At 37.3% G+C, this 12713-nt stretch overlaps 1 protein-coding gene across 3 annotated transcripts in view; it reads right to left on the bottom strand.

Annotated features, from left to right (window-relative positions):
• Positions 1 to 12713, bottom strand: part of FBXL4 (F-box and leucine rich repeat protein 4) — a 65173-nt gene that overhangs the window by 16739 nt on the left and 35721 nt on the right. For all 3 annotated transcript variants that reach the window (XM_086631279.1, XM_086631281.1, XM_086631280.1), the window contains exon 6: positions 10431 to 10644. In XM_086631279.1, the coding sequence (XP_086487405.1) occupies positions 10431 to 10644 (214 nt within the window). The remainder of the gene's footprint in view (positions 1 to 10430; positions 10645 to 12713) is intronic.

The raw sequence follows: 12713 nt of genomic DNA, 5'->3' as shown, positions 1-12713 counted from the left end.
GTTAACATGCCAAACAGGTTAAGAACTCCTTTCTTAAAATAATAATAAAAAGATCAGCCAAGTTATCACAAGTAAAACCAAACCTCTTAATGCTGAACACACATGGATGAAGAACCCCATGGTGAAACAAAAAGCTGACTATCAAGTCACTGGGAAAGCAGAGAGGAAGAAACCAGTATCTGTTTTAAGAAAACTACACACAAGCTCTTGGCAAATCAAGGAGAGTAATCACACATGTGGTACTTATTGCCAGACATTGAGACAACAGTCTCACACAGGTTATTTATGGGGATCGAGTAATAAGAATCAAAAAGCTATTTGGAAGTTTTTACAGAACAGCCTAACTATGGGAATAGAGGCCAAACTGTTTGGAAGGGCAGACTAGCGACTACAAGTTTATCCCCTTCCTAATTTCACACCAACAGTTCAAACCGTCATTTTCACCCATAAGAACTAAGGTAACAGAGGGGACACGTGCAGGGACCTAAGAAATACCAGCTTGTTTAATACAGACAGGTCACACATATTATGTGATCATCATCTGAGAGATGTGATGGCATTTAAGCTGGCTTTAAAACATCATCCATGTCATACGTGGTCTGCAGATATTCCAATGGTGTGCATTAAGTCCCTATGTACACGTACCCACTGTGAGTTCTTACAAGAAATATTGCTTTACCACCTACCAAATTCAGCTGCTTCATCTGCAAGATTGAACACCTTACAGAAACCTAAGCGGAACACCCTCGCTGCCTCTTTTGGGGCAGTTACATCTCCATCATTATCACTGTCCTCCTCAAATTACCCAAAGTCAGACAAACCAATCAAAGGTGAAGGTTGGAAAACCAGAGTAATAATGTGGCTAGCACAGCAAAATACCATGTGACTGGCAGCAGAGTTCAAGCAACAGCCAGAGAAGCAATAGATATTAGAGCATTGCTGTAGCTGGGCATGACCCCCCCACCCCTCCAGAACGAAGGCTTTACTGAGGCCCGTTCATCTCCCTTGGGGCAGGCGCTCCCATGCAACAGCTGGCAAGAGGAGTTTTCCTGCCGAGCCTCATGTCTCTCAAGAGGAACCCTTCAGACAGAAAAAGGCTGCTGTGGTCTATGGCTGAGGCTTTGGAGAGAGAGCCCCTCCTCAAAAGGCCAACCAAAGGAAACATCCTGACCTGTTCTCTTTAGTACAGCAGCTTCCCCTCTCTTTATTACAATCTGACATCTACAGCTTCTGCCAGAATATTTCAGAAAATGAACTGAATTACTTCTTATTTCAGGGAAAATAATCGAGACAGTTAACTAAATGTTAATTCAGCTTTAGGACTTCTAAAAATGCCTTAGTGAATAGCTACTGCTACGTGGTCCTGCAAACAGTGGAGACCAGGCACCTCAACGGTGGCATATCGCTGGACTCATTTCTTTAAGACTACAGATATTACTATACGTGACTAAGGTATCTTTGGAATGGCTATTTATTCCCATATGTAAAACTGGGTAAGAGGAGGTTCTAGAAAGACTCCCCGACAAATAAAAAAACAACCAATCCTCTCCCCCCACCAATAACTCAGCAACAGAGAGAAAGTTCTTCCCTCCAATGTTGACTTCTGGTAGCAAAAACACTGCAGAAACATTGTTATTGGTGTTTTCCATCAACCATTTGAAAATATACAGTTATAATTTATCACAATATTTATCTTAGTCAGTGAAGTTCTATTTCATTGGTACTAAACCAAAAAAAGCTTTACCATGCAAAAACTTGCAAAAACTACCTGTGGCAAAAAAAACCAATCAACCAAACAAAAAATCTCAGATGAAAGCAGACAATTTTACTTCAATCTGAGTGCCGCTATTGCTATAAATATTTGTAATTACAAACACCTCATGCAAGTTTAAAAGGTAATCTTGTTAAGATTGTCAACAGTGATTCAAAATCTATATAAACTCAGAATACTTTTTTCCCCCCTCCCTTGGACATTATACAGAACAAGAAAGCAGCTAAAAATCAGCTGTTTGGGTGTGGGGATTTTCTGGCAGTCTGTGAAAGAACTATGTCAGAAATTACTTGGCATCTGCTATTCTAATTAAAAAAAACACATCAGATGCAAAGCCAGAATTCTGTAAATTTCTATTAAACCATTTATTTTGGAAGGTACAACAGAGCAAATCAATATTGCCTATAAAAAGGTAGAAAAATCTGCTTTCTGAATTTCAAGATACTGTACCTCAGTATCTAAAAACCAACTCAAAATCAACCTACAATAGTCCCAAAAAGCAATACTTTTCACAGAAAGAAGAACGTAATATATTAATAATGTGGGAAAAAAAGGTATAGTAATGGTGAAATACAATTCTTATCTAAATCTGCTTCAGCAAATGTAAAATATGCTTCTGGTCTTTTTTCTTTTCTTTTTCTCTCTTTCTCCCTCCCCCCAGTACTTTAAAGTGTCAGGATAATTTCAGTTATGTACCTGTTCTACCACTATACTTTGAAACAACTATATTAAACACACAAGGGAATTTGGGAGGTTTAGGGAGATAAGATATGTGTGCTTATAAACACACAAAAGTCATTGGTTTAACCAGTTTAAAAAAAAAACAAACACAAAATGAATTTTAGATACTTATACAGTGCTAGCTTTAGTTTTCAGGAAAAGTTTTCATATCTGTTGGCTTCCTAGAAAGCATTCATTTTCAGACTACTTAAAATGTTTTGAGTTCTAAGGATAAATACTTATCCCGAGTATCTTATTTTTGACAGAAAGAATATATCTTGGAATAGTACATGAACATTCAACAATACACAAAATACATAGTATACTGTTTATGGAAACTAAAATTGGACCTAGAGGTCTACAAAACTATTTGAGTTGTTCACTTTCTTTTGATTTCATCTATTTTCACTTCTCTGGATGTCAGTTTTCGGTTAAATGAAATGTTACAGAAAACGACAGCTAAAATGGCAGGGAATCACATGCCAAATTAGAACTAAATGGTGGCCAAATTTGTTTTATGCTTAAGTCCTTCAGTTCCCTGGGCTAACTGGTGCCATTTCATGAGGAAGCAAATAGAAGAGGTCATCTCATCCTTTACAATGTAGTTTTGTGCCTTTAGGAAGAACAAGATACCGATGTAGTCTCAGACAAGACGAATCAATGAACGTTTCCAATCATTTAGCTCACAGAAATGCTTATACCTCTTCAGTCAGCTTTCATTAGAAATCCTTTTCTCAATTTTTGCAGAGGAAAGAGGCTGAGCTTTGTAACTAACTGAACTTCCCACAACTTAGAAAAGCACGTTATCAGGGTACAGTATTTCGAGTCCTTACACACGTCCCTATGTTGAGCACTCCAAAGCTGCCTGTGTATCTATCCTCATACCACAGCTACGGAATAAGAAAGTTGCTATTACATAAATTTTACTGATGGGGAAAAGTGTTGCATGCAGAAACAGTGCATCTCACAACTGGCCGCTGTCCTGGTCAAAGACCAGGAGGACAAACTCATGGGTTAAGTCCTCAATTAATGCCATCAGCATCAAGTCACAGAACCACAGAAGAGCTGAGTGTTGGATGGGACTTCTGGAGACTGTCTAGCCCAGCCCATCTGACTGCAGCTCAGCTGGCCTCTCCAACCAAAGTGAAAAAAGTTGTCAATGTAGGAGCCAGTCCCTTTCACTCCACCTCAACTGATGTTTGCAGAAGTCAACAACCCTCCACCCTGCTCTTTATTACCACAACCACAAGTGTATTTAAGTGATGCCTTCTGGATAGAGACATTAACATAGATGATTTTCATTTGTAGATTCAAAATAAACATGGCAGTAAAAACATTTTCCTTTACAGTATAAGCTGGCATTAGAGCAAGAAGTCTATTCTTCCTCAAGCATTCAACAGGTATCACTTAGGAAGATACAACATGGAAAGAAACATGAAGGGTGAGAATTGGAACATACTTCTTAAAAATCAGCTCCTCCCTTCTTCCCTCCGCCTCCCCCCAACTCCATGTAATTGGATTATTGGACCATTTTTGAGATGAAGAACTACACAGTTTGCCTCCAAAACTTTGACACAGGTTTAAAAACAGATGCAAAACGAACACTGTATGAGCATCAGTTAAGAGAAGAACAAGAGTACATGGAAATGAATTACAGAATCATTTAAGTTGGAAAAGACCCTTAAGATCATCAAGTCCAACTGTTAACCTAGTACTACGAAGTCCACCACTAAACCATGTCCCTAAGCACCACATCTACATGTCTTTTAAATACCTCCAGGGATGGTGACCCAACCACTGCCCTGGGCAGCCTGTTTCAATGCTTGACAACCCTTTCGGTGAAGAAAGTTTTCCTCATATCCAATCTAAACCTCCCCTGGTGCAACTTGAGGCCTTTTCCTCTTGTTCTATCGCTTGTTACTCAGGCAAGAGACCAAAATCCACCTTACTACAACCTCCTTTCAGGTAGTTGTAGAGAGGGATAAGGTCCCTCCCTCAGCCTCCTTTTCTCCAGGCTAAACAAGCCCAGATCCCTCAGCCACTCCTCATAACACCTGTGCTCTACACCCTTCACCAGCTTTGCTGCCCTTCTCTGGACACACTCCAGCACCTCAATGTCTTTCTTGTAGTGAGGGGCCCAAAACTGAATGCGGTATTTGAGGTGCAGCCTCACCAGTGCCCAGTACAGGGGAACGACCACCTCCCTAGTCCTGCTGGCCACACTATTTCTGATACAATGAAGGTGGAACGAACCTTATTATTGAGTGCAGATATAGCCTTTCAAAAGCCAAAACACTTGCCTCCTCACAAACAGGCACAGCGAAATTTGCAAGTTGGGATTCAGGACGTACAGGGGCACTTTTTTGTTCTCTACAGCTACTCGGCAGTGCCAGGGGCACAGCAGGGACTGGGATACAGCAACATGGCAATTACTGAATTAATTCAATGAAAGTAATAGTCTCTGTAGTTAATCCAATTACTGCATTTTGGTTTTGCTTCATTTGGTCAAATTATGCCCTTCCTTATGTCTGCAAATCTATTTTAGACTTTCATTCTTCCCCCTCACTCTTTGCCTTACAGGTTCAAAATGACCAAATTCAGCCCTATGAGCCTGACACAGGATCAGAAGGCACCATCAGGGCCCTGTACTGCACGATTGTTTGTCACCGGCTCAACCTCCTTCCAAGAAGCCAGTTTCTAGCTAGAGGCTTTCACTTTTTTTTCCACTAGTTGCTTGCAATTCTTAATCCTAAAGATTTGTACCCACGCCAACGAAACTTCATCCAAGCTGAAAACCTCAGACAATGGCTCTCAGGAGTATAGCATAACCCACAACAGGTTATTTCTGAAAACTCTATAGACAATTTTATGGCAGTATTAACTCTTTCATTGCTCAAAAAAAAGTAAGAGCTGTTACATTTACTGCTAAGATTCTTATACTTCTTCTTGGTATCTAAGATTTCCAGTGTCCTCTCTTACAACTGCCCAAGTTCCAAATCTGCTCTTGGTTAAAGGCATCAGAGCTAATGTTTGACTTGTTTGAAAATGCGTGCAAAACAAAGTCCTTTGTCCACTGCAATTTTATTTAAATTTAGTTCACATTGCATTTCAATTATAATTGTAATACAAATTTCAAAAACTCAAAAAAAAATTTTCTTCACACATTATAAAGAATCTAGGATATCATGCAACATGAAACATATAATCTTCCATTAAAATTTACACCCAGCAATAATGAGACTGTCAAATTCTCCTACTGTAATTGTGGCTTTGGTTTCTTTAAAATATAATTTCGGCTGCATTATTTATATGGATGGAATACTTCATGATAAACATTAAATCAAGATAATATTCATACTCAAACCTTAAAAGATGCGTATTGTCAATTACTGTATAGAATAATACCTCCATTGTTCGTTGTATTCTTCAAATGTATCAATGCCAATGAGTGCTTAAATTATGCTATGAATACACTCTCAATGAATAAGTATTGAGGAGTCATGTATCAGTAAATACCAAAACCACCAGTACAAAAATTCCACCAGTATAACAGGGGTCTTGAGCCAGCAGAAATTACATTTATAAAAATGTTGAGATTAGTTTTTCAAAGCAAGTTACAAATTATTTCAAGCACATACATAATTAAACAACCTTTAAGAATGAAACTTTTAATAACAAACTTAAAGCACTGGGAAAAGGAGTTGCATTTATTGGGGAGGAGTATAACGATACAGGACAATTTTTTTTTTTTTTTTTTTCCTTTTTTGGCCTGGAACAAGTTACTCAAAGTCATTGGACTTTCATTTTTGTAACAGAGAGGTTGGAGTAGTTCAAGGGTGTTGGAAGCTTCAATTCAGAGGTTTGAAATCGATTTTGTACAAAGAAACTTTCATTCAGTAAGCCAAGGAAATAACATTACATATGGCCTCAACAATCAGCGGGGTTAGGACCAACGACCATAAACTCCTCCAGATGGTACCGTTATCTTCCAAACTAGCAGCACTGTGCAGTAAGCAGCAGAATACCAGAATTGCCCATTTCACTAAAAACATACACTTAAAAATCGGAGCTTTGACTATGGAGACAATGGGAATATATTTAAATACAAAACTATTCAAATAAAACTGCTAAAATAATAAGAAACCGTCATAACAATTGCTCAGATGATTATATATGTTGTCAATTTTATTAAGATTCCATTTTCCTCAAGATCTGGTTTTCTGTGCCCAACATATAAAACCCATTAACAGCAGTCAATTTTCTGGAGTATTTTCTTAGAATTCATCCATTAGCTTCACAGTATATAAACAGAAAAAGTACAACAAATACTTTAAATGTAAATGTTAAAAGCGGTTTTTTTTGTTTGTTTTAAGCATGAAAAATCAAAACAAAAAACAATGAACAAAACAAAACAAAAAGGAAAGAGTACTGCAAGATGTAATCCGAATAAGGAAATCCTACACCTGGGCAGGTACATGGGAATGTGTTTTCATTTAATCAAAACACCATTTCTTTTATGAAAACGTTAATACTGTACTCTATAAAGCATCATGTAAAAAGAGAAACAGCTTTATCACAGACTGACAAAAAGGATGGAGACTCTTCATCCCATATCCTATGTTATTTATTTACATGCCCAAATTCACAACCAAAAGAACAAATTGTACTATGTATCCAGATGTGCTCTAACACAACATTGCATTTTCAACAGAGAATGACAACTGTGGATTTGGAAAATGACCCCTTTTTCACTGGCATCACAAATAAGATGCAGAGAGTGGCCCTCCTTTAAAAGCCAATTAGAGCATTAAGCCCTACTTTGCTTTTCTTGTACTCTTTAGTTTTGCCCCTTTTTAAAAATACGATCACTTTGCTTAAGTAACTCAAGTGTTTACCTTGATCAACCATAACAATAAATTCATCAGACTGTTTACAAGCATAAAACGCGGTCTCCATCCTCATTTGATCTAATTTTACTACACTTCAATTCCCGTGACTGCCTCTAATCGTGCAGTAAGATACACACAAAGAAAATCATGATACTGCATCAGAGAACTTATTTTCGTCAACTTTTTACCTACTTGTTCTCTGCATTTTCATTCCCTCTTCACATCTTGGTGATTACCTCAAAATCTCCAGTAATATCAGAAGCACATCACCCCATTTTTACATCTAGGCAGTTAACATAGGATGAACAGGGATGCCATCCTTCTGTCACAAAAAATGACAACACATTGATAATTACGGTAAGAGTTTTACCTTTACCATTCTAGAATACAATGAGAGAAGAAAATTTAGATCAAGAGACTTGGTGCTTTATTTTGTTTGGTCTTTGGCTTATTTTTAAGAAAAAAAAAGCAAACCACTGATTTATTTAGGAAAAGAGTGATCTAAATGGAATAAACAGATTTTGGGTTTGGTTTCTTTTTTTCTGGATTTTGAGACAGAACTTTTACAGAGGACTGTAATACATGTATCAGCTCTGTTCTTCTCACCTTCTTACTTACTTTCTCTTAATAACCATGTACTTGTTATCAGTTATCAGTTTTCCTTAGTGGATTCATGGCCTCAGACTCCTTTCCCTGAGCAGGTCCAGCTGGCACCAATACAACACCAAGCTCTTGATGAAACATTAGCTTTGTTCCATTGTTTGCTCCTTAGAAGCTCCAACAATGAAGAACCAGTAGTAGCAGAAACTTCAGAAAAATCAAGAACACTACTATATTACAGTTCTTTGATAAGCTTTAGAGAAGTCTAAGTCACTCCAGAGCATGCTTCATAAATTTATCTATCCTGTCTTTTTTGTGGCTAGACACCAACTACTAAACATCTCCGTACCAGCTGAAGAGTACAGAAGGAACAGCAGCCTATTTTGCATAGAAAAACAAGGATTTGCATTAAGAGAAGGTAATGGCAAGAAAGGTAATGTTATAAATCTTTTGTAACTCTAATCCTCTAATTCATCATATGCTACATCTTCATTCTTTCCCTTTTACTTTTCCACCTGTGATGAACAATGTATATTGTTAAGTGGCTTTATATTAACAAGTTAACACAGAAGTATCCTCTCCAATTTACCTATTTAAATTTCTAGAAATTTCTCTTCCATCATTTGTTAGGAACAGTGCTTTATGTTTACACTTATGTGTAAAATAGAAGCACAATCTTAAGTAAGCTTGATTATGAACCTATGTTCTGAGCTACAAGCAGATGTATGTCTATACATATGAGAGGCAGAAATGAATCTTCACAGTTTAAGGGCTTCAAGGTCAGGAAATCTTTAATACCTATATTCAGTCTAATTGCAAGCTCTAGTCAGTAAAGTGATAGCTGAGAAATGAGACAGTTACCAAACGTTTTCAGAGTATATCTCAGCTGCTGCACCATGACAAAGTCTTAAACTTTAAAAGTTACCCGAGTAGAATCAAGCAGATCATGATCAACCAACAGTAGAAAAAAAAATAAAGTTATACAATCTTTACTTCTGATACAATCATCTTTCTTGGATCTGAAAAAGCCTTGTGAAGTACAGAGCACACGCTCAAAGCGAGGTAAGGAGATTTATCCAAGATTTACAGAAAGTCTAGTGAGATACAAACAGAACAGATACACCCAAGGCACCAATTCAGCTCTATACAAAAGGCACTTCAAAGCAGGGCTCACCAAATTATTTTTTAGTTTGAAGAAAATAATAATTGCTTCAATACACAGAGTAACTACCACAAAGTAACAAGTTACTGAGAGGCACTGGCTTCATGGTGAAAACGTAAACCACCCAGATAGCCTACCCTTTAATCCAGCTACCTTGCATTACCAAACCGCCACTACAGACAGCCAGCTAGACGTTGGACACCAAAAAAAGGACAGTAAGATGCAACTGACTTTGTAGCATGTATGTTCGGTGTGAACTGTTTATAAATGAAATAAGGTACTATGACTTGAGATGCCCCTTAGACATCTAGTAGACAGAACCTACTGTTCTAGCTTCAGTTCTTCTAGTACACGACAGCTTAACACCCTACATAATCCAGTGTCATAACCCCACTTCTGTGTACCAAAACCACAAGCAGGAATAACACACACAAACTCTTCTTAAAATTATTAACTTAGAACTAAGAGCTAGAAACAAAATGCAGAGACATATTCCCCCCGACATTTTGGAGCTCTGCTAAGCAGTAGCTTTTGCAACAAGAGAACCACAACAAGTAGGAGAGCTTCCATGTAAACCAGAGTAGTAAGGCTTTAATACATGAGTAACGTAGCTAGTGAGAAGGAATGGAATTGCTTCTGATTCAAACTGCTGAATTTACTAGAATACAACATTGGTAAAATGTAGTAAACTACAACAGTCTCCTCAACTGTAGAATGTAAAACCATTCCATCTTAGATAAGAAATGTGTTTAACCAAACAATAATAACCATGATTTGGGCAGTTGAGTACTTGTATAAAGAAGTAATTTTTACACTCTAAATGAAAGTATTTAAAAAAAAAAAATCCATCTCTCAAGTACTGCTAATACACAAAGACAGTAGGAACCTAGTAATTAGTAAGTAATTCTAAGGCAGAAAATGTTGAGAATTACAGTTAAGTTACTAAACATGATAATTTCCCAATTATACTGCCAAATACAGTCTGTCTGGAGTACACTTCAAAACAAGAGAAAAGCTTTCACATTTGTGATGTCACTACATTGCTCAAAACAGCTGGTGAAAAGTCAGGGATCTTCCATGCAAGTTAAAACATCCAGGCTTTTTATTAATTTTTATTAAATCCAAAAGCTATTTTAAAAATAAAAAAAATCCTGTGGTTTTTGAAACTACTTTTGGATTTTCTGAATTTACATGCGAAATTCTAATTCACTTCTTCATTAATGAAAAAAATAAAATTTTACCAGGATTGAAGGTATTTATTGCAAAGGTTAAAAATACTTGTTCCTACCTCCACTTTTGTTCGGTAGAGAATGAGACGCTTTAGGCTGCCCACTTTGGCTATATGGTTGAAAGCCTGAGGTGGTATTTTATCACATGATGAGAGATTTAATTCCTGAAGATTTGGACACATTTCAGTAATGACCTCCAAGCATGTTTCATTCAGGAAATGGCCACAAGACAACTCGAGACGTACTAGTTCAGAGCCACAAACTTTCAAGAACCTGTAAAAAACCCACATTTTAAGTGAAAAATAAACGTACTTTCAGGTGAGAGACTGAATACTGTCAAAACCTTTAGTATGTAAATCAGGAAATAGTTCCTCTGGACAATGAAAAGCCTACTGACCACAGCTCTTATGTCACCTCAAGTTAACTAACAGAAAACATGATTAGGTTAAAGTAAATTAATCATAACCCCTCTGAAGAAGTTACTTCTGAGTCAAATCTGTACAAATTCAGAAGAAACCAAACCAATTAGGTGCTGAGTTAGCAATATTAAGAAACCAAACGTAGTCTGAGAATCAAGGCTGTTTCATCGACATTAACTTGATACCGTTTGTAACCTAGATACCATACAATGTTTTGTAAAAAGGAATATTTGTCAACATTTTAAGAAACACAGAAGGCTATCTAATGTTGCATATGGCATAAGAAGGCTAATGTCACTAAAGCAGCCTTAAAAAACAATTCCACCTTGAAAATGAATTGCAAAAGAATCACTGGAGGTGAGAATGGCATAAAGAGGGCTTTTTACTAAACTAACATTAGTCTTCAAAACTCTGTTTCTGCTTAGAAAGCTGGAACATGCTTCATTTTTGCCATTTACTCCAAGACAACGGAGCAAAGTACAACATAGACTATGTCTGAAATGCTTTTAAACAGTCCCCAAAGACAATTTTGACAACAGCCTGCAAGTGTTCACCAATAATTTTGTATTTCTATCTCAGAAAAATCTGAAAATGTAAAAATGAGGTTAAACAAATACTTTTAAATGGATGAAATATTCAGAAGTATTTTAAGACTTTCAGAAAAACATCTCATTTTTTTCATGAACACTGAAGTCAAAATCAACGCTGTTCTAGAACACAGAGATTCCTAAGGACTACTTCAAATGACTTTCATTGGAAATATAAAAATTTAAGATATTAGAAGACAAAATATTCAAAATTTAGAAACTTTGATGGTCTCTGCATGACTTACACCTTCTGTCAGAGATCTTGTGTCAGAAATTCAAGCTCTATTACATCTAACCCAAGCTTTAATTAAAAACACATAAGCTTATGTCTCTTTTTATTGTAAAGATAACCTTCAAGCTGTAAATCAATCACTTGACTCAAGTTTGATATTTAATAGGAACCCTCACACACACATTTGCTACGACTTTGTTATACTTTATTTTAACAGTTTCTCCAGTAGAAAAAACCAAGTTCCTAACCTATGGGTTGCAATGAGTTCCTCTTGTTACTCCCTAGAATAATGGAGCTACTTGTGAGAGTATAAATTAGTTTCTCATAATAAATATTCTGATCTGCTCTATTACCAGTTCCATCCTGCAAAAACCTTCATGCAGATAAAGCAGCTTTATGTTCTGACACTTTCACGGCAAAGTTAGCATTACTTCTTGGGTTTAACTAATACAGCAGAAATGACAGAGAGACACAAGGCTCCTGCTTGCATAAAAACTCGTGCTACAACTAAACAGGTATTAGTCTTTCCAAGCTTTTGCTCCTGCTGAAACTTCGGATGAAATAGCTGCTTGTCTTAAAAGCAGACACACGTTCAAGGAGGCATTCCTCAATGACACTAAGAGCAGCAGAGGACTTGAAGTCTGTCTTTCACGATCCACGTTTTCAAAGCTTCTCCCTTCCTTACTTTTTCATTACTCACTCAGGTTGTATCTGCCATTCATCATCACTTTTCTTTATTCCTTTCATCTCACACACCATGTGGCCTTAGTTTGATTATGCAGATCCCATGCAATACAGAGGGGAAAGGGGGTTCCAGGGTGGCATAGCCATCCTGGGCCTTTTCCAAGAGTCACCTGAAACCTTGACTGACCTGATCTAGTGTTGGGGACACTGGCACTTCAAGTGGGAGCCTGGAGTAGATGACCTTCAGAGGTCCCTAACATCCAACATTTCTATGAGCCTACGCAAACAGAAACAAAGAGAGGGTCTGAGACATGAATGGGAAGAAATAAGCCCCAGAGCCACAGGGGTTCTGCCAAGTATGGCCTTCAAACTACTCTTCCGTTATTTTTGTCTAACTCTGCAGTCTCTCTTTAGAATCTA

Source organism: Tauraco erythrolophus, chromosome 2, assembly GCF_009769465.1.
Source record: "Tauraco erythrolophus isolate bTauEry1 chromosome 2, bTauEry1.pri, whole genome shotgun sequence".
Lineage (NCBI taxonomy): Eukaryota > Metazoa > Chordata > Aves > Musophagiformes > Musophagidae > Tauraco > Tauraco erythrolophus.
This window is presented reverse-complemented; position numbering and strand designations above follow the sequence as displayed.